This window comes from Echeneis naucrates, chromosome 6 (assembly GCF_900963305.1).
Source record: "Echeneis naucrates chromosome 6, fEcheNa1.1, whole genome shotgun sequence".
Taxonomy (NCBI): Eukaryota; Metazoa; Chordata; class Actinopteri; order Carangiformes; family Echeneidae; genus Echeneis; species Echeneis naucrates.
Genome location: NC_042516.1, coordinates 746,397 through 773,887, shown reverse-complemented (window position 1 = coordinate 773,887; position 27,491 = coordinate 746,397). Strand labels below are relative to the sequence as shown.

Genomic DNA, 27,491 nt, shown 5'->3' with positions numbered 1-27,491 from the left:
TACACATTTCAAGTCTTTGTTCATTGACTGCCTGATGTTCTTTTGAGTAGAAAATGCCACTTCTGTAGTTATCTGGGGATACATTATTAAATCAGGAGCAACTACTTGATTGCACTTGAGCCCACAATCATTACACTTTTTGAGTTTTGAGTTTTTCCATTTTCATTTGCCATAGTAAAAATCTCAAAAACTGTGCTGTTATTAATGAAAACCAGATATAATTAATAATCACCATGTTCGTTTCTAGCCATAGATTATGTTCACTCATTGACAGCAATGTGAACTGACAGCAGTAGATTAAGTTTTATCAGGCTAACATTAGCTTGATAGCTAAGATGGAGACTAGCAGGGTCGAGGATCTCGACTGGAGCTTGGCCAATCCTATCTCAGGTCAATGGACATCTGACAGAATACAGATGTATTTTTATCTGATGGGATGAAAAAGCATCTCATGCTCATACTAATGTGTGGTCGCTGTGTCAGTGATGAATGATGACATCATAGTGCTTCTCTTGATGGATATTAGTTCTTTTTTTAGTTCTTCTCTAACTCTGTGTTAGTTAGTTTTGTGTTTATTTTTCAGCATTGGTTAGACATAGCTGTTTCAGATGTTGAGACTGTGGAGTGTGTTTGAGAGGAACTGAAGAATTAGACTGTAAAACTGCTGATCAGAGGTTTCCATGGTGATGAATCCATTATGTGTGTTTGTGTGTGCACTTCTGCTTGAGTGAATAAGATATTCACACCCAACTAATCACAATTATGTTACACAATTCTTATGATTCTTAGTAGTTTTCCTTCATGATTCCTGGTCATTTTTTCCAAACCTGTGTAGATAAAAGAACGAGGACTACGCATCAACACAGCATCAACACAGGTGTTCCATATACGAGCCGAAACTCAGCACGGAGAAATTCTGTCAAATTCAGTCCTGCGTCTAATATGTTCCAAAGTTCAGTTTCCATTCAAGCTTTTGTCGTCTGTCTGCTGAGTCTGCATATGTGGTGCTAATGCTATTCTAGGTAAGGATAATTATCCACACTGACAGACATGGTTTGCAGCTGGGAATCTAATAACTTGTGGCTACAGTGTCAATACATGGCATTGCTGGAATTTAAGCTGATGTGCAGAAACATGCTCCAATCCTTTTCCACCATTTCAATAAAACAGCAGTTTTACAGACATTACGACCACCTTCTACACAATTTTTCATTTTCATAATTTTAAAATGATGTGTGTGATTCCTATAGTTAGGACAATATTGAACTGGTTGAGGACTGAACCCAGTCCTCACTACAGCAGCAATTTTGAGTTTTTCCAACTTGAACTGCAGTGAATCAATGATTTAGACAGCAAAAGCATAATACGTCATGAACCTGCTATGCTGTCATAACAGAGAGCTAGAGTTAGCATAAGCAAAGTCACAATAACATTGTGTCAACTACTGTCAGTTACAAGCTGAAGAGCAGAATTAACAAATATAAAATGGTAACTAGCTAACTAACAGATTCCTCAGCAAGACGTACTTTCATTTCTAGTTTTCCTGTGTTTATGTGGGAAAACTACATGAAACTAAATATTTTAAATTGCAGAAGACTGTTTAAAGAGTTTAAAACTTGTCTGGAGAAAGCATTCCATCATTGTAACACTATCTTAAACTTGTTGCTGTCATGCCTCTGTAATAGCTAATAAATTCAACAACCAGTGACAGATAAATCAACAGTGTAATATTTTAATAGATGAGAGCTAAATTTATGTATTGTCCTATTTAAAACACAAAGCACAGGCTTTTTGTTTAATCTAAAATTAGTGCCACGGTGAAGTGTGTCTGTTTGGTGGGAAAAGCGTTAGTGTGTCCGGTGAAACCTGGCCCAAGTTAAAGAATAGGCCAGCAAGCTGCAAGATGACCCCTCCTTGTGTATTAGGGTAATTGGAGGTTCTTCCTGCAGGGGAGCCCAGGCCTAAATATTTAATCTGAAGGGAGCTGTGGCAAAACATGTCATGCCGTGTGCATCCTTTGTGTTCAATGCACACAGGCCCTGCTGGAGGAGCAGCTGGTGAGGTGCTTTGTGTTGGAAAATAGATGAATGTGGAGGGCTGTGCATGTGCCCGATGGCCTTGTAGGAGACGATCTCCAGCCTGTTTCATAATAGTATGTATGAGTAGATGTGTGTCAGAGATAATGTGGAATTGTGTAAACGTACAGTATGGAAACAGCAGCTGCAGCTAGCAGAGCTGAAGCAGGCTGGAGCTGTTTTGATCAGAGAAAAGAGGGATGGAGATGAAAAGACTCATCTTAGTACTGAGGTAGCAGCAAGGCTCTGCAGGGAGGGAAGAGACCCAGGCTGACAGCGAGATGAAAAACAGGCAGGATCTGGAAGACGGGGGCACAGTCAGTTTTTGGCTGAACACTGGTAATCGCAGATGGATTCTTTTTCCTTTAATGCTCACTTTTTTCTCCTCTCTATTTTTTCTTCTGTTTCCTCTTTCAAATTTTGACAGATATGTGTCACAAAGATGTCCACACGCAGCTGCCAGGGAACAGACTCGGTCATCAAGCCCCTGGATACCATTCCTGAGGACAAGAAGGTGAGAGTTCAACGCACGCAGAGTGGCTTTGACCCATTCGAGAAGCCCGCCAGTCAGGTGAAGAGGGTCCACTCTGAGAACAATGCCTGCATCAATGCCAAGAGTTCATCTGCCGGAAAGGAGTCGCCCAAACTGCGGCGTCACTCCAGCCCTAGCTCTGTAAGTACACCTAAGTGTCACACATTCAAATGTTCTGGATTCATATGGAATCTAGAAATTTACCTCCTCTCTGGCTCTTTATGCTCGTAAAAGTCTTCCATGTAACAGTCACCATCTAGAATCCTCTAGATTCTAGATTTCAAAGCAAACACGGAGATAAAGCCAAACTGACTTTGCTGCTTGCTTTAGCAGTGAATGGCGGCAAGCTTAACTCTTTTGAAAGATCATGTCCTCACATCGACATTCAGGCTTAGCACTTAAGACAAAGCTGTCTTTAACTATTCATGGCCAATGTAACCTTGATGAAAAAACAAAAAAAACAAATGAAAAGTTGATTTGTTAATTCTCAATTCAGTCCTGTTGCACTCCCGTCAAAAAGATTCAAAACACATTGTAAAACCGAGCACAGCACAGTTACTGCCCTGATTCCTGCAACACAGACTTCTCATGATTTGAGGTGATTTATTATTATCAAAGGAACAACAGCGTCAGGGTGAACCAATGCCAAAACAATAATGAAAACCAACCCCTGTCTAAGTGCCAACTACTCAAATGAAACAAAAGATACTGACTTAGCTTGGCTCCCTAATGTGACACAAAACTAGAAAAAATAGGCCATTCACCCCTACGGGTTTGATGCTAGATACAGCATCTTTATACAAACACCAGAAAATCCCAAATCTCGTGTATTATTCAGATAGAACACAATTAACATGAAGAATTACCAAAGTACCCAAAGACCTTGAGCTGCTGCTTTAAGATTTGACTCCAGGGATTTTTGAATTTGGTGTGATGCAGCTGACAGTAACCAGCCAGGCCAATGGATCCAACCTGTCAGGAGGATGAGCACGCTCGTGGCACTTCCTGCAGAGTTTTTCATGGTGGGAAGTCACGCAGATATGTCAATAAAAAAAACGCTCATAGTCATACCTTAGGATGGTATTAGTTTGTGTGTGTGTGTGTGTGTGTGTAACTCAACAGTCTTGTTGGTATTGTTTGTTGTTTTCACAGTAGATTAGTATCATAGGACTGATCTGACTCAGTCCATAACACTATAATGGTGCAGCGTTCATTTAAAATTCACAGTTAATGATAATATGTCTTCAAGATCAGGTAACTTCTCTAATAATGATTTAATGTGTGAGCAAAATAAGGGTTTTATTAAGTATATAACAAGGAGAATGTGCATCCTACAATAAAGGATACAAGTTTTAGATTCATTACATAAAAAGTGTTGATAAATCTTTCTTTTTTCCTTCCTTTTTTGTGTTAATTCACATCTTAACAGGCCTAAAAGATCTCAACAATTGTCTCACTATCTCCTGTGAGTCTCACTCACTTATGCCAGTCAAAGTTTGGCTAAATGGAATCATGTGACTTGTTCTTTGTTGGCCAGAAAGCAGCAACAGCTAAAATAGAAACACTAAGAATTGAATAATTCAGAATAATTCATAGTTGATAAGTCTGGGTGTGGATAAGATGGCGTCAGGGACTAGGCCTGGACCTAAAGAGGATCAAGGGTGTGAAAGACGTTGCCCCTGTGAACTAGACAAGTCAAGGCAATAGCACTTTATCCAATCAATTCATCACAAAACTGTAATCAGTCAGGCTTCAAACTGATTGACTACCTGCCTTGTTAACATGTAGACAAAGATATACACTCACCGGCCACTTTATTAGGTACACCATGCTAGTAACGGGTTGGACCCCTTTTTGCCTTCAGAACTGCCTCAATTCTTCGTGGCATAGATTCAACAAGGTGCTGGAAGCATTCCTCAGAGAGTTTGGTCCATATTGACATGATGGCATCACACAGTTGCTGCAGTTGTCGGCTGCACATCTATGATGCGAATCTCCCGTTCCACCACATCCCAAAGATGCTCTATTGGATTGAGATCTGGTGACTGTGGAGGCCATTTGAGTACAGTGAACTCATTGTCATGTTCAAGAAACCAGTCTGAGATGATTCCAGCTTTATGACATGGCACATTATCCTGCTGAAAGTAGCCATCAGAAGTTGGGTACATTGTGGTCATAAAGGGATGGACATGGTTAGCAACAATACTCAGGTAGGCTGTGGTGTTGCAACGATGCTCAATTGGTACCAAGGGGCCCAAAGAGTGCCAAGAAAATATTCCCCACACCATTACACCACCACCACCAGCCTGAACCGTTGATACAAGGCAGGATGGATGCATGCTTTCATGTTGTTGACGCCAAATTCTGACCCTACCATCCGAATGTCGCAGCAGAAATCGAGACTCATCAGACCAGGCAACGTTTTTCCAATCTTCTATTGTCCAATTTCCATGAGCTTGTGCAAATTGTAGCCTCAGTTTCCTGTTCTTAGCTGAAAGGAGTGGCACCCGGTGTGGTCTTCTGCTGCTGTAGCCCATCTGCCTCAAAGTTCGACGTACTGTGCGTTCAGAGATGCTCTTCTGCCTACCTTGGTTGTAACGGGTGGTTATTTGAGTCACTGTTGCCTTTCTATCAGCTCGAACCAGTCTGGCCATTCTCCTCTGACCTCTGGCATCAACAAGGCATTTCCGCCCACAGAACTGCCGCTCACTGGATATTTTTTCTTTTTCGGACCATTCTCTGTAAACCCTAGAGATGGTTGTGTGTGAAAATCCCAGTAGATCAGCAGTTTCTGAAATACTCAGACCAGCCCTTCTGGCACCAACAACCATGCCACGTTCAAAGTCACTCAAATCACCTTTCTTCCCCATACTGATGCTCGGTTTGAACTGCAGGAGATTGTCTTGACCATGTCTACATGCCTAAATGCACTGAGTTGCCGCCATGTTGATTAGAAATTAAGTGTTAACGAGCAGTTGGACAGGTGTACCTAATAAAGTGGCCGGTGAGTGTAGATAGTAAATATACGGATAAAGAGAACGTGTATGTGCATGTAGTAATAAACAAATGTAGAAATGCTTTATACTGCATACATAATAGTAAAAAGTAGTGAAGATAGAGATACAGGAGTATTTTTTTTCTCCCTCTCAAATTTAGACTTAGGTTTTTCTTTGATTGTTAAAAAGACTTAGCTCAGTGGCTTTTCAATATGAATCAGTTTTGCCGTTGTGGTTCATTGTGTAATTTATGTCATTGTCAGTATTGTATTAGTATGAGCTGTAGTAGTAACAATTGGACGCCTGGGTGCCAGCCTGCTTTTAGAAGCTGAAAAATGTACAACAGGTCTGTCAATCTCGCTGACTTAATTTTGATTAATGTTCCACTGTCAACAATATTGTGATGAGCATGCTCTTAGTCCTGACTGCATTATTTAGTGATGGCTGCCAAGCTGTTTGACTTCATTGCAGTGTAGCATGTAGCATGTAGCTTTCCTTATATTAATCGATGGTTTGCTTTTATTTGATGAAACATGGGACTTTATGTCACAGGCCCTTTTGACTTCATTTCCTTAGACCTGTCACATTCCAGTGAGAACCAAAGGTGACATCAGTGTGTCTACTGTTCTAAAGAAGACTAATAGTCTGCCGCAATTAGCCCTGGGGGAGGAGAGTGGGGAAAATATATAATATTGTATATTGAGGGAGACATTTCCACTACGACCACAATATAAATTGTGCTCTTGGTTCGTCTAACAGTAGTAATGCCTCTTGAATTGATAAATATCATTAGATACTTTCACATGTATGTAAGTCATTTACTTTTAATTATCAGTAGAATCACAGTATTTCACTTTGACTTCTCAAAGCTCAGTTACCTTTATTTTTCTTTGGTGTAATATGTTGGCATCCAAGCTCTTTTCCTCTTGTACATTTACAGCATACTTACCACTCTGGTTTCCTTCACATGCTTAATTGAAGGCTGTTTACAAATAAAATGATTTTCTCAATCATGCAAATGAGATTTTCAGGTTTTTATACATATTCAGCCTTTTTTCTCAAAATGTGAGCTTCCTAATGAACATGCTCACAAATAAGATTTAATAAGTGTGATATGAGGCCTGACTGATTGCCTGCCAGCATCGCTGCCAGACACCAGTGGACTGCTAACATGATTATGAGAATGCGTAAATTGTCCCTTTCATGGTCTTTTTGTTTTGACTTTGTCAGAGAGGTTTGACACAGCAGCTTGTGGATTGAGGAGTGGGATAGTTGAGAAAGGCTCTACTTGGATATAATGGGTTATAAACCTTAACTTATTTTGCCATGATGCAAAAACTCTCTCCCCATTCCTTTTTACTAACTAAGAGCACTCAACATGTCGGGGTCAACAATTATGTTGTGGTGAAAAGAGGTGGAAAAGAGGAAATCAGGTGGTCCAGACACAGGTGTCAGATGGGGAGTCTCTTTATTCACATCAGCCCTACTAACAACATATTCAGAGACAGAACCATCAGAAAAACATGTGACATGCTTCTTCTACCTAAGACAGGTTATGTGTGTGTTGTGTGGATAGCCTTCACCCTTATCTTGGACTTCAGCAATAGTGATTGTGCAGCTCTGTGTGCGTATGTGTCGTGTAGTTCTCTGTTCTGGCACCCAGATGTCTTCTACTTATTGTTTTGACTTGTTAGGCACAGAGCAGGTCCTGATGACCTGACTCTCATACTGACGCATGAACAGAGACAAGGCCTCCGGACCCTGTCTTTCCCCTACAAAGGCTTTAAGGTACAAGGCTTTTCCTATTTGCAGTCAGAGCTGCTTTCAGTTTCTGCTGATAAAATGATAGAAGCAACAGCAGTAAATCGGATTAGCTGTAATTATAGACTATAATAAAGATGGTGGTGTTGGCTCACTGAACACCAGCAGAGAAATTAATAAACCTACAGATTCATGACTACAGCAAAACCCAGTGACATGCAGACTCATTCTTATGGTGAGATTTATACAGCTTGCATGTACATGGTCATATTTTATAAATCTCACTCTGGGGAGTTGTGCAACTGTGGACAAGCTTCATTTCTTCCTCTATTATCAACCATAAATAGATGAAAACACTCACCATAATCCATCTTTTGCTAACAAAATCCTAAACCACATATCAGACATGGCTGAGAGAAGAATGACAGAAAAAGAAACACAACTTCACTGAAAAGTGAGCGCTTCAGTGAACTTTAGTTAAACCAATCAACTATGAAGTCTTGTTTTACTCTGAGCCTGATGTGTCAGGACCAGAGACATCTTCGTCAGACTACAGCAGCTCTGTTACTGATTTATAAGTATTATAATAGTATCAAACACAGCTGCTGACAATAAATGAGGATATAATGTTAAACAACTCAAAAGAAAAGATCGAGCAAACAAACTATATTGTTTGTCAGTTTTTGCTGTTAAAGTAAAGCGTACGCTGATAGTTGGGGTTGGACTCAGGAAGCGGCTAACCCAACAGGCTAGGTGATGATAAAACAGCTAAGGTTTATCATCAGTTTTCTCCACGATTCTGTGTAAATATGTCACAGACAAATAAATGTTTCTCTGCATTAGTATTTGATTGATGTGTGGACATCAATCAATACTGGTTTTTGTAAATGTCAACATGAAAATATGCCGATTGAGTTTGCTTTCTGGTAGTTCTTGTCATGCCGTAGGTTTTAGCATCAATGCAGCAGCAACTTTGCCTGATTAAAATCAACAACACCAACTGTTCAAAATTATTGCAATACGGTGAAATCCATAAAAAAATAAAATAAATAAAAAACAGCTAGCATGCAGGGCTAATATCACAACACCGTGAAAGATTAGCTTTACTTTTGAAAAGAAACACTCGGAAAACTTAAGTTGCCAGTAGCATATTTTGCTTTTTTCTTTATTGGCTAAAACTGCTGACCTCCCCTCTTTGTGCAACTAAGTGCTTCTACATCTCTCACTTGTTGGGCGAGAACAGAATCAGGCACTGGCTTCATCTCCTCCCAGCTCTAGTTATCACCTTTGTTCTCAGTGAAACTGTCACAACTCTGAAATGTGTTGTGACGATGAAATTAATTTTGTGAAGATTTTGTCTATCTGTCACCCTCCTCAGTGATAATGCAGAGGGGAGTATTCAGTTTTTAATAGTGCACAGACTTGTGATGTCTTCTGAGAGATCTTGAAGTCTCCTTTTATATTACTTTTTAATTTGTCTTTAATTTGTCTGTCTCCTTCTCTTTAGCCGACAAGCCCCAAGTTTGGAAAGGCAGATTCCTATGAAAAGCTGGAGAAACTGGGAGAGGGTTCATATGCTACAGTTTACAAAGGAAAGAGCAAGTAAGTAGTATGTGCTTGTCAAATCACTGTCTAAACCACTCTGTCCTCCTTACAGTTCATAAGAGCCACTCATGCAGATAGTGAATATTACATTTATTTATCCAGGAATCGTACTGTAACAGAATGCACTCATTAAAGGAAAGGGAATAAAGACTTCAGTATAGTTTAATGCAAATCATTTTTTCTTTACACTGCATATTTTGAACTGACAATTTCATACGCATGGGTGTTTTTATGCATCCATTCAATAGTTTTTCATACTCTGCTGCTCTTCTCACAGGTTTTGCTAATTAAATCCCTGAAAATGGAGTTCACAGTGTAAATGTGCGAAACTACTCAGGCTCTAATCTCCCCAGAAAAGATGTTATTTTGCTTTGCTTTTCAGTACAACTTTGATTGGTGAGCTTCATTCTGTTGTAATCCTGTGGCCTTGTACCCGGGTTTCACACGGCTGCTGCTAAATTACATTTTCATCAACTTAACAATCCTCGCTCTTCTTCAGCTTCACTGGCTTTACTAGATTCTATTATTATGTCACAAAAATGCCAGATTACCGTACTTGGCTTGTCATCCATCTTGTTGCCAGGGTGAATGGAAAGCTGGTAGCTCTGAAGGTGATTCGTCTACAAGAGGAAGAAGGAACACCCTTCACAGCCATTAGAGAAGGTACTGTAAGAGGTTTTTTAGTGAGAAGAATCTCAAGTACAGATAATGGGTTTAGTCCATGGTGATCCACAATCCATGCAGTCTTCTACTCTAGAAGTAGACCTCCAGGTAGTCTTTGATTTTACATCTAGATTCTATGCGCAATGGGCCAGCTTCATTCAGAAACTGAGCATGAAAATCAGCAGTCAGGACCTTTGGATGTCACCATGCTGAACCACAACCCAAGCCAATGCTGAAGCGAATGGGTAGAGTCACAGAGGGTTAACATTTGTTAATAAGAAACAGGCTAACAAATCTGAAATGGCTATGTTCAAATGTTTTCATGAAGTAAATTTTCAAAAGGTTTTCATATTATACTCATGCAACAACAACAACTAGAAAATTCCTTGGCAGAAATTTCGAGACTGACTCGGGGGTGCTGCTGCCGGGACGGGGACATCGACTTGACCAGTCAGACCGAGGCGTTAGGAATTGACGAAGCCCTTTGGATAAGAGCAAAAACGTCTTTGACAAAACCTAAGTCCTGAGTTCAGTTGCTTTCAATTCAATTGCTGGCCGGATATTACTGTGACCTGTGTGAGAGCAATTTTTTTAAGACATTGATGGGAGATTCAGATGAATGCCAATATTATGAATTAGCACACACACACACACACAAGTACTGTATCTTTCCAAAGGGCAGAGGGTGCCTTTGACCAACAGATCCCCAGAGAGCCAGAGTGATGGAGCCTCATGAATACATTTATTTTGTATGAGTACCTAAAGAAGATAAGTAGCTCAAAGACAGGACTCCTCACGATGAGGGTGATACCTCAAAGATCCTGCCACCAGCCTGAAGAGTCAACCCCCTTCTTCACACACATACTCCCTAGCAATTTGTGGTAATGGACACAAGTGGGCTTTTAATAAGCATGGACACACGCAGAGCTCTCCTATACTCTGAATATGCTATTTAATTCAGCAGTGATCTGTAATGCTGCTCACATATCTGAGCCGGGAGCTTCCTGCTCAGTAATTGCTGAATTAGTTCAATTTCAAAGTGCCTTTCTGACCTGCTCACAGGGGGAGTGGACTGCGTTTGTGTGAGTGTGTGTGTGCAGAGAGGATGCTCTCGCTTCATCTGGATCTGGTCTGGATCATACACGGATCAAACAGACAGAATAATTATCGTCTATATTTAAATAGCAGCTCTGTGTGCGGAGTTGAGAGTTTTTCTTTAAAACTAAAGTGAAGAAGCACACAGTACATTTACCATGTAGAAGAAAGGCCTGTTCACTGCACATGACGTATATTTTATTAGAATTAATGACTAAAAAAGCTGCCAACCTAACATTTTTAATATAACTTGTCTTTATTCTTTATTCGAATGCAGTCATTTGTCTTATTCTTCAATATATTATCAGTTATCAACACAAGCATTTTGTAATAAGATTTGTTTGGTGTAACAAACACATCTTGCTTGACAAGCAATTTTTGGATTTTTGAAAACTTTCATTAAAACATTCCTTAAAGTCATAGGGTATTCTCAAAATTCTCAAGCACCCGAAGTATATGGATAATTAAAATAGTATCACTTTAATACATTACTGGCTAATTGGAGTCTATTGGTCTAGTTGAGCTATTTCCAGGCTGTTCAACACTGGAAACGCAGTCAACCAGATGATGTATCATTTGCACAATCCTCCTTTACTATACTCAATGAAACATTTGAAACAAATCACTGAGCACTGAGTCCCTCAGTAAGACTATATGAGCTTGGCTAATTAAAAGGCGAATCGATCATGTTACTGAGATGACATCTCACTGCTCTACTGCTTAACTATGTCCATGACATCATAAACATGTTGACAAATGAGTGTGAGAACTTGCAAGCTGGAAATCCACCCAGTGTTTTCTCTCGTAGTTGTAATCTTCTTTTAATCCTCAGAAATAAACTGAGGATTGTGGAGGCCTGCACTGCATTCTAATAAGGTAGCTAATGAGGGCATAGATCATAGCTTGTCCTCTGGTGTCTCACCATCTCTGTTCTGTCTGTTCTGCTCGTTGTCTCCAGCATCTCTTCTGAAAGGACTGAAGCATGCGAACATTGTGCTCCTCCATGACATCATCCACACCAAGGAAACCCTGACTCTGGTTTTTGAATATGTGGTGAGTCTGCACTCCACTGAACTGAGATTTGGACCCTGTAGGGTCTGGAATGGGGTTGGGAATCTGCTTTTAGTATTTGTCTAAAATGAAAAGAAACCACAGCTTTAAATGAGAACAGGGGTCCATGTCTTCAGTCTTGATTGATTTGACCTCACTGTGTGCTCACTGATTGGGTTTCACTTTTCAATGCTTGGCCCTCAAAAACATGAACTGTGGATATTTTGATTGGCATGCTTGTGTTTATAGCCTATATGAAGACTGTGAAAGTGTCCTGAACTTTTTCCACAGTTTTCTACGATTGGACAGCAGGCCAGCGCAAGTGTTGGCTTGTGTGTCTGAACCAAAACATGAAGCCAGGTGACCATTTTATTGAGAGATCACTGTTTTCATTTCCACAACTGTCTTATTAAACAGTGTGGATATAAACCAAGGCAAGAATCCCCCGTTGATGTATTTCTGTCCTGTAGGAAAGCCCACTGTTAGACTCCAGACCTCTCATGGAAACATCTGCAGGCTGGTATGTCAGGTCAGACCTGGATTTGATCAGGGCATGTTTGAACCCTGTAAATTCACAGGTTTCAGTGAGCTGTTTATTCTCAACTGATCCAAAAATAGAAAAAGATATGTAGAGTGAGTGGTGCTCAGACTTTTAATAACTGTGTTTTAGCAAAGTTTAAGGCTCATTTAAAGTAATCAATCACACTTTTAAGGTGGCTTCAAAAATGATTTATTAACTCAGTTAGCATTTTCCTTGAGTAGTTTCAAGTCTTCTCTAATACAACATGATATGTATATTTTAAACAATGGTCCCATTTTGAGGAAAGTAGACCATAAAGCAGTCTGCTTCAGGGTGTTGCTACTATGTGATTGACCGTACCAGAAGTTGTGATTTGCCGGCGAAAAAATGCAACTTCACATTTTTTCCAAATGTAGCTAATTCAGGTTTCAAATCACCAAGGTGGCCAATGGCCAAATTGCAAAGTCAAGGCTTCAAAACAGCAACTCACAAAGATATGGGTTGTCGGTTGCATTTTGGTGTTATTCAATGCATGAGCACTTGGAAAACAATGAATACACCTGAAATATAAGTTCATCTCACCTGGATTACATAAACTCTGGATATTTTATTTCATCACTTAGATCGGAAAAATAGCAGAACATTGTTCGAGTGTTCTCCGGCTGTCCTACATAGAGACTTGTCGCCTTCAAAAATTTGTCAAGTCTCCTTCCTCCCACATCCTGTGACTGCCAAAACAGTGATGAATAGAAACTTCAGTTTTTTCTCGGTAACACTTAGAACTAGTCCACGGTGTTCTAGCAAATAGAAACATTGCTGCTGTTGTCAAAACTGCAGGTGAACTTCTATATTTTCTTCTTCAGAGGGACAAATTTCTGTCTCTAAACCACCAAGTCACATCAATGCTGTTGAATAACTGGCCTGAAGAAGCAAACCAGGAAAAGCTTAAACTCTGAATATTGGGATTTGGAATTCATCTCAGGTTCCTTGACAGAAACATGCTGAAAGGTTTTGACTGATCCAGCTCCCCTGAGTTTGTCTTGCATATTTATCAACACCTTCTGATGGTCACATTTATATTCAGGTCAAACTCTAATCCTGAAATGCTGAGCGAGGCCAAATCACTTCACCAGAACATGTTGGCACAGCTCTTTATCGTTAATACATCAATCAGATGGTGTGATCCACACGTGAATATAGGACTTGGCTTTGAAAGATTTACTTGTTTTAGCACAGCTCATGTTCACATCTTCAGTTGGACCTCTTACTTACAGAGGGAAACCAGCCTGTTGTTGTTCTCTCATAGCTGATGAAGACCAGGAAGGTGTTGAAATACACAGAGAGAGGAGAAAAACACCTGAGGGGGGAAAGGCCATGGGATATTTGACAGTGAGATCATAAGAAGGGGGAAAGGGGAGCAAATTGATTCACTGAATAGCAGGTCCATATTAGTGTTATGCGAGACTGCCTTTTCCATCCTCAATCTGCTGACAGAACACGGATGGGGAAGGGAGGAGGGCAGGGGGACTGTACATCACTGCATGCATGTCAATTGACAGAGGGTTTCTAATCAAGAAGATTTCAACTTAGTTATCAAGTGAGGAACACCGCTCTAAAAAAAAAAACAGATTTATCCTCCTGACACAAGTGGAGGTGGGGTCCTTTACAGCCAAAAATATGTGGACACAGTCAGCATTTTCAGGCTCCTTTAGAGCATGTTACTTGAAGCTTTGAGGCTCTCTCATTTTACTGTATTAACATTATGCTGCTCTGCTTTCATTCCACAGCACACTGACCTGTGCCAGTACATGGACAAGCACCCTGGAGGTCTCCATCCAGACAATGTGAAGGTAATGTATCTCAAGTCATAGAGGACGAACATGTCAAAAAACGTGGGTTTTGGCAGCAATGCAAACGCTATCTTCACATCTGGACCCAAGTTAATTAAAAATCACAACGTGGGAAGGAGCAATATCCAAATTGTTGTAGAAAATCGCAGGAGCTTCTATTGTTTGGGTAAAGGAAAAATGTATCATAACATTGCTAAGTGTTGTGGTGCAGGTGTAAAAGAATATAATATAGCATATTCATATCTTTTTTGTCAATATACTACTATCATTCAACTTAAATTAGCATTTATTGACAATTTATCACCTGTCTAGCTACACCTTCTTCTGTGAGCTAGCTTAAACAAGGAAATAAAAGAGACAGACAGACCGGAACCGAGAGTTGTGTGCCTGCTCGCTTTGTCTACCCAGAAATTATACATGATGAACAAGGAGAGAGGGACATAGAAGCACAAATCCCTTGCTCAGAATATGGACACAAAGCACTTGCTGTCCGTTTTGTGACTATTTAAGTTAAAGGCATTGAGTGCACATGGATGTCTTGTAACACACTGATGTCTCAGTGTTGTCATCTGTGCTTTTCGAACCCATTTGGTTATGTTATAAGTAATTGCGTTGCATTCTCGGGCATTGTGCCAGTGACGCCTAGCCTCTGTCACATTACCACAGCAATGTCTGCTGGTAAAACAAATGAGCAGGTAGAAAGCAGCAGTGATGGAGTGAATGAGGCCATGTGATGGAGTTCAAGGTGTCAGTTCTGTCATGCAGGAAGTTGACAGTTCAGGTTAGATCTGTTATATAAGAACTGGTACCTTTTGCCACTGTGGATTTACATAAGTAATGTGTGTTTTTCCTGCTGACAGCAGCCTCATTCAGATTCACATGAATAATTTAGGATTATTCAGAGAGAACAGAGTGAGGTGTTGCTTTGCTCCCACAGACTTTGTTACATGCTGGTTGTGTTTCCTAATCTGTCTGTGAGGCCTGTCTGGCTTTGTTCCTGCTACACTTACCTATTCAGCATTAATACAGTGATTGTGATAATGCATCACAATGAGGGTGTCTTTTTCGTTCTCTTTATATTGTGCAGTAATGCATGTAGCCCTTAGTTTCCTCTCTGTTACTTATCAAAGTTTGGATTTTTCCATTGGACTGTCTACAGCACATGAAATGGCACAGTTGTCACTTCAGTCTTGTTTAAATCTCTTTGTTATATGATCGTGTACCTGTCTTACACTTTTCAATTAAGCTGATTATTTCCTTTTGTGAGTTTTGTTGGTCTTGAAGCTAGAAAAAGACATCATCTGCATATAACTTAACTTTGTGTTCTTCGTTTGGGTAATACATTTCTTTTATGATTTTATAATTTTTTCAGATAAAAGCATAAAGTAGGCATCGTTCAGTGTGATTTCTGATCTGTCCTATTTGTGATGACAGGGTGAGTGAACAACTCTCTGAAACCTAGCTTTTGCAAAACAGTAAGGAAGAAAATCAAATGTTGTCAAAGAACCCATGGAACCCATCTTGCTCTGGTCATTCTCACAGTATGTAGGGCTATAGAAAAAAATGTTCATGTATCAACAATGACTTGCACAGACTGCATCGAATTCTTTACTTTAGTCACGAAAGATTTCTTTTTTTGTGTGTGTGTGATGAAGAAGGTTTGTCAATAGAAAGTCTGTAATTTTTTGTATTTGTATTTTGACATGATGGTTTGTGAGTGATCCAAGGTGTACCGATTTCTTTATAAATTCACTTCTGAGAAGAGAATGAAATAGTTTTCCCCCTAATTACCACTTCAGCCTACCAGTGATGTAGCAGTAAGTAGGTAAACCTACACCCCCTCAATTAGGCCCAAACCGAGGCTCTCCAGTAGGGTATTAAAGCACCATGGAGGGTAATGGTAATAAATGATTGTATCTTCGGGGTGAGTGGTCCGTTGGAATTATTGCCATTTATGAAAGGAGTCATTTTTGTGCAAAGGCTATTTGACAAGAAGGAAGCTGAGAGGTGATAATGACTAAGGTTGGGGAATGGTCTCTGGCTGTTAAAATGTTAACCCCCCAGCACCAAGGCCAAAGACATCCATGCTTTCTTTTACTACTGGGGAGTTGAGTTCTTGAACAGGAACTATTGATAGGCTGTGAGAAAAGTCTGTAATAGAGTGAAGGGAATCGGGTTTGTTGATTGATGCGCTCATTAAAATATATAGGCTTATAGTATTGACTTATAGTGTGTAAAGTGTATGAGTCAGCATAGAGACTCCTCCTGTTTTTTATTGTAAGTAGCTATCCGAATAGACTACAATGTCTTATGTCCCCTGTGGGTATTGGTTTCAGTGTGAGCAGATGATTTATGATTTTTATTTGTTTTGCCTGTGAATCTATCAAATAAAAGTTATGGCTGCCTGGGAACAAGATAAAGAACAAAAGGAATGTTATTTATTATTTTAGTTATCTACTTGATTTATGATTTATTTATATTTATTTTGGTTGAAAGGCAGTGCGTTTGTAGATGGTGGATATATTTCATGGATTTGCATGCTTATGTATGCAATTATGAGCAGTAGGTATCAGGATAGATAGTAGAAGACAGAAGGAAGGTGGTGTAAAAAACAACTGCAAGGATATGGAGGAAATGCACACATCAATAATGAATAGCTCAACAAATGAGTTGATATGCCAGTTGTGAGCCTACCAACCCACCATGTCGAGGTAACCCTCACAGTGACGTCTAACTACCACTAGGCCTAAAAGGTTACCAAAGGATTTGGTCTAAATGACATCCTCAGAAATAATAATTGGATGAATACATACATAATAATTAAGTAAAATAATTTTTTTATGGGACTATAAATAAATTGTAATAACAGATAAATCTTATAACTTATTTAATACCTGTATTTCATGTTTTATTTTTGACCCATGGACGTAGCGCGGTGGTAGAGTACATGGGAGGGTTTGGGCAGGAAGGACATCCGGTGGAAAGTCATAGAACTAGACGATGTAAGCACAGCTAAGGGCCACCTGCAGGGCATTTCTGCCTGATGTACCTCAGATGGTGCCAGTAGGGCAGCTGCAGGATCATCAGTCAGATCATCCCCCCATGCTCCATTGTTCCAGGAACATCTCAGGCTGTTGGAGCAGCGATTGGGACGTTTTTTCAGCTTTAGCCTGGCCCGGCATGCATTTGCATCGTACACATTTCGATTTTTCGCTTCCAGTTAATATTTTCACTGTGTTTAAATTCTTCTATTTTTATTTAAGTTGATACCTCTTGCACTTCCTTTTCACTATGACTAGATAGTGATCATTTATTCCATAAGTTTCTAGGTTGCGCCTGAAAAAGCACCGTCTGTCTAACCCTAACCCTAACCCTGTCACTGGTTATTGGAGGGTTTCTTACTAACCCTTTTAAACGACTTTTTGTTGTTGAAGGAGGATTTAATATCTGTGCTTAACTTGTTGGGTACAGGGTTCGGGTTAGGGTTTGAATTCTCTGTTTGAATGCAGAGAATGCTGGCTCTGCTGTTGGGTTAGGGTTTATCAATTTTTATTCTTTTACCGTATGTAAGGGAGATGCCAACCCAAGTTTCGTACTCGTATAATGACAAATAACCTTATTTTATTCTCTATTCTTCCATGCTATTCATCTGCCTTGTTATTGTTGTTGTTTGGTGTGGACCTTTATTGGATCGTAGTTTGTGAACCGGACAGGTTGTCTTTTCTGCAGTACGATACGATATGAAAGTTTCATGCAGAGCTTGTGGGTCATCAGGTGTGTTTTTGTTCTGTATCAGGTTGCTTACCATACTCCTGAATGTCCTGAATGTGTATTTTAATGTTTATTTGTTTAGTGAGGACTTTGTTTTCACTTCATGCGTTTCAGAGTGATGTGTAGCACTCAGATCAAGTTTTCAGTTAATGGATTGCGATTGGCAGTAATGTTACTTACCCTTTATCATTACGGTTAATATTGTAATGAAGCTAATTATTATCAGACTGTTGTGTAATGTGAGTGTATGTGTATGTATGAAAAGCTGAGTGCAGCAGACTGATCATGTGATCAAATAGAAATAAAGTGATCACCAGGATTTTGGCTGTTAGCCACACTAAGGGCATGGCTCTTGGAAAGACCTTTGGAAAGATCTTTCTGTCAGTGAGTTCCACTTTGCTCCAGAATGAATGAGCTGTAGTCTATGGAGGGCTGATTGGTTATGCTTTCTGGAACCATTGTATTAGGTCAAAGATTCTACATCACCACTGTTTCTGTAGAGTAGTTCCCATGAATAAAACAAAATAAAACAAAAAAAATACCGACTGCCCTTCCATTGTCAGATCAGGATTCATGCCATGCAGGATATTCTCCACACAGGTGTCATGTAGTAGGTCATTTATTTTTTACATACACCCCTTATTATCACTGGTTCCTCTGCTTTATTAAGCTGCTGTTTTAGCTTCCCTCCAGCATCTCAGAGGATTCTGGGAAGTTGAACAGGCATAGGCATTATGTCATGGCTGGTTTAATTAAACTAGCTGAATGGTGGAAGAAGAGGGCACAGACATCAAGGAGCAGGTCCAGTGATGGAAAACAAGCAACCCAGGTGCGGACATGGGCAACATCTTTCTTATATTTTCTGTTGTATTGGAAAAGGAAGGGGAAATGGAGGAAGAGGACAGGTAGGTAAGCAGATAGAAAACAAAATGCAAAGAGCATAATCTATTATGTCTTCATAACTGTCTGGTAGTGATAGAGAATTTTGGTGGGCAACAAAAGGGAGTGTGTTATCTAAGGACAAGCCATAATGGTGGTTTAATATTAATTTTTATATACAGCGGATCGCCTTATCATTTTGTATGTGAGACACATCAGGCCAACCAAAGTCTTTGAAGTGTCAGATCTGATGTCTTCCTCAATTTATAGCATTGTAACACAAAGATCAATTTAATACACAATTTCCTAATAATTCAAAAACAACACAAAACCACTGCATACAAGTGTGTATCAAATATAAGGAAAAAGTAGTCAAAGACATTGTTTCGAACTCTGTAAATGCTTTGTTTTTAGCACTGAATAAAAGACCCTGGAAATTAATTAATTAATTAATTAATCAAAATATCTCCCTCTCTTCTTAATAAAAAATACAAGAACATCTTTCTACCTCATTAATAATAAGTGAAAGAAATTATGTAACATTTTTCAACTTTATATTTGTCACAAAAGGACCCTAAGTTAAATACTCAGTTCATTCAGCTTCGTATCTTCCATAGCCTTTATAACAAACATCAGATTTACTGTGTTGAAGCAAGCGTGTATCTGAGCATTACCAGTGTATGCTAACGCTAACCCTATGCTGCCATTACTGTAGTTTATGACAGACTGTGCAGCCACTCAACCATCCGTATCTTTACTAATGAGCAGCATTAAAGCAGTTAGTGGCTCTGTTGCTACTGGATCACATTGGCATTTCGAGACACGCTCAGACGCTCGCTGCTAATATGATTATTGGTCAAGAACCAGATAGTTGTGTGTGTATATATGTGTGTTTCTTTCTGCAATTTAAAGAGCACTGTTGCACCCAGCTGACCCAGAGGAGAACCTCTTGGAAAACATCTGGTTGTGCAACTCATGATTTGTCTTATCCTTCATTCATTTGACTGCAGCTTGTTAGCAGTGCTGCTCTAATTGAACATAAGTGAGTATGGCCTCATCCAGGCTGCCGCTGAAGTGCTCCTCTTATTAGATTATGTACAGTCAGCTAAAGGATGTGTGTCTCAGTGGCAGCGCCACAAATCAATGAGGAAACTGACACCCACAGACCACATCTATCAGCCACCATTAGGTCTTGATGATTGTATTAGGAAGGAAGGGCCTGATGGCACTGCAGTGATTGGGTCACGTCTGAAACAAGTGGTTACAACAGAGAACTCGTCATACTCAAACCAAACCACATGCAAATACAGAAAAAAATGACCTAAAAGTGCTTCTGTCATCAAGCCTTAATGCTTCTATCATGAAATAAAACAGATCCAAAGAGCTCTGGTTTATTTAAAGACCAGGTGAAAACTTGAATCCTAAACAGAAGAACCTCATTACATGAATGTTTTTCAGCTTGTAATCTTCCTCAGACACAACACGCAGCATTACTGACACCACCTTCACCACCATGGTGATAAATAAGTAGCTGGAAGGATTATTTCAGTTAGTTTTTCCTGGTAAATTGGCTTTGGATTGTATGCTAGCTCACAGAGAATACACAGAAGATTTAGGTGCATTGAGGAGCCAAATGTGTACAAACACCAAGACCACGAGACCCACTAAGGTTTTAATACCTTGTTGTACAGGAGCTTTCTTTTAATGGAGAATATACAAAAATCTAATTCAATTCCTTTCAAAGCATATGGATGTATTTTTTTAGATGCATATATTTTTTACATTCTCCTGTTTCACTCACTTCAGCAAAAGCTTTTTGGAGATTTTCCAGTGAATCTAAAAGTTTGTGTTCTGACATTGTCAGTGTTGATTTCATCAAGTCTATGATGACATGAAGTTAAATGAGCAATCGTAATTTTAATTCTAAAATACAAAACTTCCTCTCTGCAGCAGATGAATACCATTGATCTGCCAGCATGTTGGTCAACACGTGTCCAAAAACTTGGCCTTGCTGATGAGGGCCGCTAATGGTGGTGTCAATTTAAACTAGAGTGAAAAGGCTAAATGTCTCATTTACACATTTCGTAACAACATTTAACATACAAAAGAGCTTCAAGAAATCAAGACTTGAATATTTACTGATGTATTTCATGTCATAGAATGAAGTGTGGAAATGTTTGTGTGCAACACATGCCTTATTTCAGTTGACAAGCAAAATCTTAAAAAAACAAACAAACCATAGATTCCATGACCAGGGACTAGGAAGTACTCAAATTCTATATTCAAGCTTTCAATATCATTCCTTTGGATCAATTATTCTTTATTATTCTGCATTATTCTGCAACTCGGGGTCTCTCAGTCAAAGACAGTGTTTGTTAAATAGTGTGGGGTAATGGAAGTTATTATCTTCACCAGCATTACCCAAACTAAGACATAAGCTGTATTAGTATGCTGAGTATTCAAGACACATCTCCAGAATGCACCGGGATGCATCATAAGTGTGGTGACCTGGGGTCATAAGGTGTTTTGGGTCTCACAACATACACCCTTGACCAGGTGACCCAGCCAGGGTTGATCAGGCCCCGACTTGCATCCCCTACCCACGGATCCACCCCCCTTAACTAAAGCCAGCTAGTGGCGTTTTCCTGCGGCCTCACTGGAAGATTGATTGGCCCTCTTCTTGCCTGCTCCTGTGATGCCCAACTGAGTGAGGACCTTGCAGACAGAATGTTCTGCAAATCCTCTACAGCCAAATTCTGTGGGCTCATAGAGTGATTTCCAGCCTCTGCCCCGGCAATCCTCCACTAGTTCCTGGTACTTTGCACACTTCCTCTCATTGGCTTCCTCAGTGTGCTCTTCCCAAGGCACTGTCAGTTCCAGCATGATCAGGTATTTTTGGGCTTCTGAGGTGACAATCATGTCTGGATGTAGTTAAGTTGTAGCGATGTGCTGTGTGTCTTTCCCAGGTCATCCTGCAGTTGCCAATCCAAGGCTGTGTGGAGGAGCAATGTTGTTGGTGAAAGCAGCATTTAGGCATAGAACTGCTAGCATGACCAGTGGCTCTTGTTTTCTATTTGAAACAGTCTTTTCTTCTTTTACAAGTAACACAACAAGTGGCAGCCACAACACAAAACAATGCCAAGTTTTGCTCAGATTGTTATTTTGGCTCCAGGGTATAGGAGGGGCCATGGCGTAACATAGGGTGAGCTCCCCACCTCTCCCAATGTCTGAATCAGCCAGCACGACAAAGCTCAAGTCTCAAAAGCAGCTTTTATTATCCTCGGGTGTGACCTTTACCCGAAACAACACACAAGAAGATACCAGGGGCCTGGAGTTCCATCAACCAAAACAAATAAACAAAAATACAGATACCTCACCTAAGCTCCTTTCTCATGGAAGACCCACATTTTCAACAAATTCACTGAACAGAACAAAGGACACGTGGGAAGCTGCTGTGCTGCAGTGAGATGGGCAGAGAGGCCATCTTGGTGGTTGGGTGTGACATTTAAATCTCTAGGGAACCAACCAGGAAAGAGCAGCCAGGACACCTACACACACACACACACTCACACCAGCATGGAGGCAGAACCCCATAACATGGCTTTTAAAATGCTTATCAGCCCATCCACTTGCCACAAAATAGCTCAACTCAAATACTGAGATATTTTCTGACCGGGGCAGCATGGCGCCATTGTGTTTAGTGCTGTTTCCCCACAAGGAGGCGGGGGGGGTTGGTTCCTGGACTTGGAGCCTTTCTGTGTGGAGTTTGCATGTTCTGCCTGTGCTTTCGTGGGCTTTCTCCCACCGTTCAAACACATGCACATTTGGGTTCACTGGTGACTCTAAATTATCCGTATGTCAGAGTGTGAGTGGTTGTTGGTCTCTGTCTGTCTCTGTGTGTTGGCCCTGTGATGGACTGGTGGCCTGTCCAGGGCTCTCAGCAGAAATATGATTTGGAAGTTTAAGTTTTCTCCATTAGCACTGTAGCGTTGCCACCAGATGAGCTTTAGACCATCGATCGTATTTTGTTCTGTCACAAATGAGTCTTCTGCCTCACAGGTTGCTTGTGTGTTAATATCACATGAACTAGTGTATTTTCTTCTTCTCTTGTGCTGCTTTAATTTGTTTTTGTCTGTTTTAAAGGTATGAACATGAATGGCAGTCTGCTGCTGTCACTTTGAAAGGTTACCTCGTGTTCATCGAAGAACAGACAAAGGCACCGGATTCCACTGTATTCATAACACGCAGGCAATCTAATCCAAACTTCTTTACACGGTGCTCATCTTGATAAAGAGCGCTATTAGCCGTGGGTTTGATGGCACTGGGTATTTCATCATTGGAGAATACTCCAATATGTGTACTGGCGCACTGATGAAAAAGCAGGCAGTAGGCAGGATGGTCACTCCACAGGTGATAGATCATGTTAATGGCTGGTTTAACTGCCACAACACTGCTTATTTCTCCTGCATTTATGAACTAATGATGATCATGATCATGATTAAAGTTTTACAGATGCTCTTTCTCTCTCTCTCATGGTTTAACTGAACCAGTGAAGTGACTCATGTCTGCTCTAAGTGTGTGCTTTTATCTTTCACTAGAGCTTTTCCAACATTTCCATGGGCATTAAATTCCCCCAATGAAGAGGGGAAGCACAAACACAGGGACACTATTATGAAAACATAAAGAAGTATGAAGACTCAAGAGATAAACAACTATGGGAGAAAAGCTTAGTCCTCGAGTGCATTGCAGCAGCAAACATCCAGTCATGTAGCCCAAAATGCGCTACAGATTATGACTAATAATAATGCAAAGCTGGACATCAGTGAGAATTTCATTGATATTGCAATAATTGGTTTAGTAATAGCTGCGGAGCTCTGCCCAGAGAAAGTGGAGTCTGAGAGAAGAGCCAGTGTGGTTCTTTGCCTTGAAAATGATTAAATAAGTCTTGTACTACAGCACGGAGGTGTGGAGTTTAGCGTACGTCACACAAAGGCAATATATTTTCCATGGCAACAGCCAGTGCCGTTCTTAATTACTTATTTCATGTTTCTGTTCCTTATTAAATTACTTTTATAGGTAGTCTGTGGCTGGGATTAGCTTCAGAACCTGCAGATGTTATTATTATGTTTTATCATTATCTGTTCATTTGTCAGGAGAATAACACAACAAATACTGTACCAATTTGTTCTGAACTTGCTAGAGGGATTGGTCATACACTACTAATGACTGTGTAGAATTTTAGGGTAGGTCTGGATTTCCTATAAATTTGAACTTTTTTCTCTGAAGTCTGGTGTCTATCGTTGGATACTCGCCTTGGAAGGGGTCTTCAGTTAAGCCATGTCACTTTGTTCTGTCTTTATTATCTTTAGACTGCAGCAGGGTTCCTTTCAATAGATTTAACCAGATGGACATCCCATAGTCACTGATTAGAGCTGAGGGAGTCTGTCTGGGCAGCAGATGTCTGCTCTGTCAACAAGCCAAACTTTCCCTACTGACCAAACCAAAACTATGGGACTGGTATAAACCTCTCCTTCATTTGGAGTCTACTAACATGACCTACATACTTAAACCTGAAAGTTGCCAGTGAGATACAATGTTTGTTATTAATTTTACCATTGTGAAACCTATTAGTGACTGGTGTCATTAAAATCCTCCTCAACCTGCCCTCAGCACTTCACTTTGCTGAAGATATTAAAAATCATATAGGCCCGAGACGTCTCGAGGGATGATTCTGTCAAAATGAGTCTGATATTTGAATTAAAACACTCACAGAGGAGAATAAAAACCTTTTTTCTTTTATTTTCTGTGATTTAATTTCTGTTTTACAGTGCAGTTACATGCCTTACAGTGTGAGGGGCTTTTCAGAGATGGTTGATATACATGAGTAAACACACATTTCCCATGCTAATTTCCCGCACTGCAGTTCAACTCTCGCCCCCAGGAATAGCAAACCGTTGACCTGGTGCCCCCAGATGCCAGACAGTCCACAGTGCTTCGATCAGTTTAATTGGCCGAGACTCTTGTGTCAGTGAAATGAGAGGGAGGGGAGGGGCTGGGGTAACTCTGGAATTGGAATAAAAATGAACAATGGCTTGCACACACCATTATTTGTTGATTGACACATGGAAGACCTGCCAGATCTTGGAAGCGAAACAAAACAAGTTTAATGCTGCTCCGACTGTGACCACATTCTATGATTTTGTCAACATTCGTGTACTGAAAATTCATAGCAGCAGCACCACTACCAAATACACTTTGTTGAGTCTGCATGTATTAAAAAGTGAAATTGTTTAGTGGAGACAGGATCCATCTGCCTACGGGTTTATGCGCCATGGGCAGGTGGAGTTTCTGTGTTTGAGTTCAACAACAAAATGATGATATGTAAATTCAAATGCAGTTTCAACTGTATTCAACTGATTTGTCAGCAAAAGTGCATTGAAGCATTTTATTGAAGTGTTTTTTTATGAATGAGTTTCACTGACTCCAGAGTTATAATGATGTAGTTAATGTTGTCCGCAGGTTGGGAGGCTTTTGCATCAGGTGTTAACAACAAAAGAGATGCACTGAGAACAACAACGGATTGGAAATATTAGAACCAAAAGTGACGTGTTCAAAATCACACTGAACTTCATTTAAATGGCAACTTGCATACAATGATATGACCTCAGTTAACAGCCATTCAGATTCACATTGTAACAGTCAATTCACTCACCAGTTAACCTAATGTTCATGTTGTTGGACTTGCGACATATCAAACCTCAACAGAAAAGCCCAGGCCCAAATTGCAAACTCAGAACCTGTTCATTGAAAATGCTAACCGCTGCACCAACATGCTGCACATTAGCTGTTTATTGAGGAATGAAAATAAACATGTTTCTCACTCTGGGTCAAAAGTCTGTTAATGTTTCCTGCAATCAATTCACTGCCCGCCACTCAAATTGAAAAGGCGGCAGTGCCGCCTGTCTATCACAGGCCACATATTTATGAACTGAAACAGGAACAGACACTTTAATTCGTCTTTGACTCTGACTGGTCGAAGCAGCAGCTGTGAAATCAGACAGTACTGTGTCGTCTCGTCTCTTTGATCGTTGTTCAATAGTCCCAGTAGAGAAAATGATGGGCATGCTCTTGATTCATGGCTCACTATTGATTTTGGTGCACGTGCCTTTGTGAAGGAGACATTTCATTAAGCCTACATGTTAATAACAAGTTCTGTCCTTATTTAGACCAGAGTAAAGTCAGAGGCATGCCCAAGCACTTTGTCCACACTTCTCTGCATTTTAATGTGCTGGCAGAAGGTAATTATTACACCTGTGTAAATGTGTTAACATTTCCTTGTAAAGAGCCATATTTTAAGTTATAGTTTTGGTTTTAAGGGCTAGGGTAGTTTCAAATTTCCTCTCTCAGGCTCCTTTTTGAAGCTCAAGAAAGAACAGGTCAGTGACCCAATCAGTGGAGAGGCAGAGACAGTAACTCCCATGAGCCTATGCTGTGTAGCATAGTCAACCAATGGCATCTAACTGAAACAGAATGATCCCAATGATCTGTCACCTGTGATGCGAAGAGTTTTGCCTGGTAATACAGACTGAGTCCCAGTCTGCTGTTTAAATGACCATTATTTAAGCCCAAACCCTAACCACCATCCAAAGACATCATGTTTGGGTTAACTGCTGACTCTAAATTGTCTGTAGGTCTGAGTGTGAGTGGTTGTTGGTCTCTGTCTGTCTCTGTGTGTTGGTCCTGTGATGGACTGGTGACCTGTCCAGGGTGTACCCCGCCCCTCCCCCAGTGTGAGCTGGGATTGGATCCAGCAGCCCCGCGACCTGGAAACGGATAAAGCGGATGAAGATGAATGAATGAATCAATCAACCCAATAGTGAATATATCCCAATAACAGCTTTTCTGTGTGAATCTGTAGCCAGGTGTATTATTTTTCCTCTGAGCCACAGAGCTCCATTGTGGTGCCAGAAGAGAGCTCTTGGATGCCAGTTTTCTGAATGAAGTAAAAAAATATAGATTTTTGGTACACACTCAGAGAAACTAAATCCTGCAAGGTTGGATGGTGGGCCCAGGTGGGGCCTGGGCATATTTGAAGGTGGCAAAAGCTTTGTTGTGACATCGCAAAGTTCCAGAAGTCCTGACAGGTGATGTTAAGACTTTGTTTTTGAAAACAACCTGAGAACATTTCTCTATGAACTGAGCACTGTGGCACGCTAACAATATGAATACAGAATCTAAACATTTCTTATGATCAAAGAACGCATGGAGGTCTATTTGTAGACTTTAAGGACTTTGAATGAACTGCTGTCTCTTTGTTTACTTGTGTTTTCCAGCTGTTCCTGTTCCAGCTGCTCAGAGGTCTGTCCTACATCCACCAGAGGTACATCCTTCACCGTGACCTGAAACCACAAAACCTGCTCATCAGTGACACTGGAGAGCTCAAACTTGCTGACTTTGGTAGGTGTGCTGGTAACAATTCTCTCATGTTGCGTTCCCGTTTGATGTTTGTGTGTGTGAAATTGAAACTTGTGCATCACAAACCACACCAACAATAATAGCAGGATCAGGCCTCTCAGTGTCACACGTTGACAGTCTGACTGTCAACGTGTGACACTGTCAACTAGGACACGTGATTTCAATGTAGTTTTTTTTTTTATTATTCCCAAAGCCAGAAAGAGCAGCAGCAGAGGGGCT

The 27,491-nt window shown here is 40.4% G+C and overlaps 1 protein-coding gene across 2 annotated transcripts in view; it reads left to right on the top strand.

Moving 5' to 3' along the window:
- Nucleotides 1-27,491, top strand: part of cdk14 (cyclin dependent kinase 14) — a 167,653-nt gene that overhangs the window by 56,616 nt on the left and 83,546 nt on the right. For both annotated transcript variants that reach the window (XM_029505326.1, XM_029505327.1), the window contains 6 exons: nt 2,503-2,748; nt 8,872-8,966; nt 9,553-9,632; nt 11,686-11,780; nt 14,085-14,147; nt 27,131-27,254. In XM_029505326.1, coding sequence (XP_029361186.1) covers nt 2,503-2,748; nt 8,872-8,966; nt 9,553-9,632; nt 11,686-11,780; nt 14,085-14,147; nt 27,131-27,254 — 703 coding nt within the window. The remainder of the gene's footprint in view (nt 1-2,502; nt 2,749-8,871; nt 8,967-9,552; nt 9,633-11,685; nt 11,781-14,084; nt 14,148-27,130; nt 27,255-27,491) is intronic.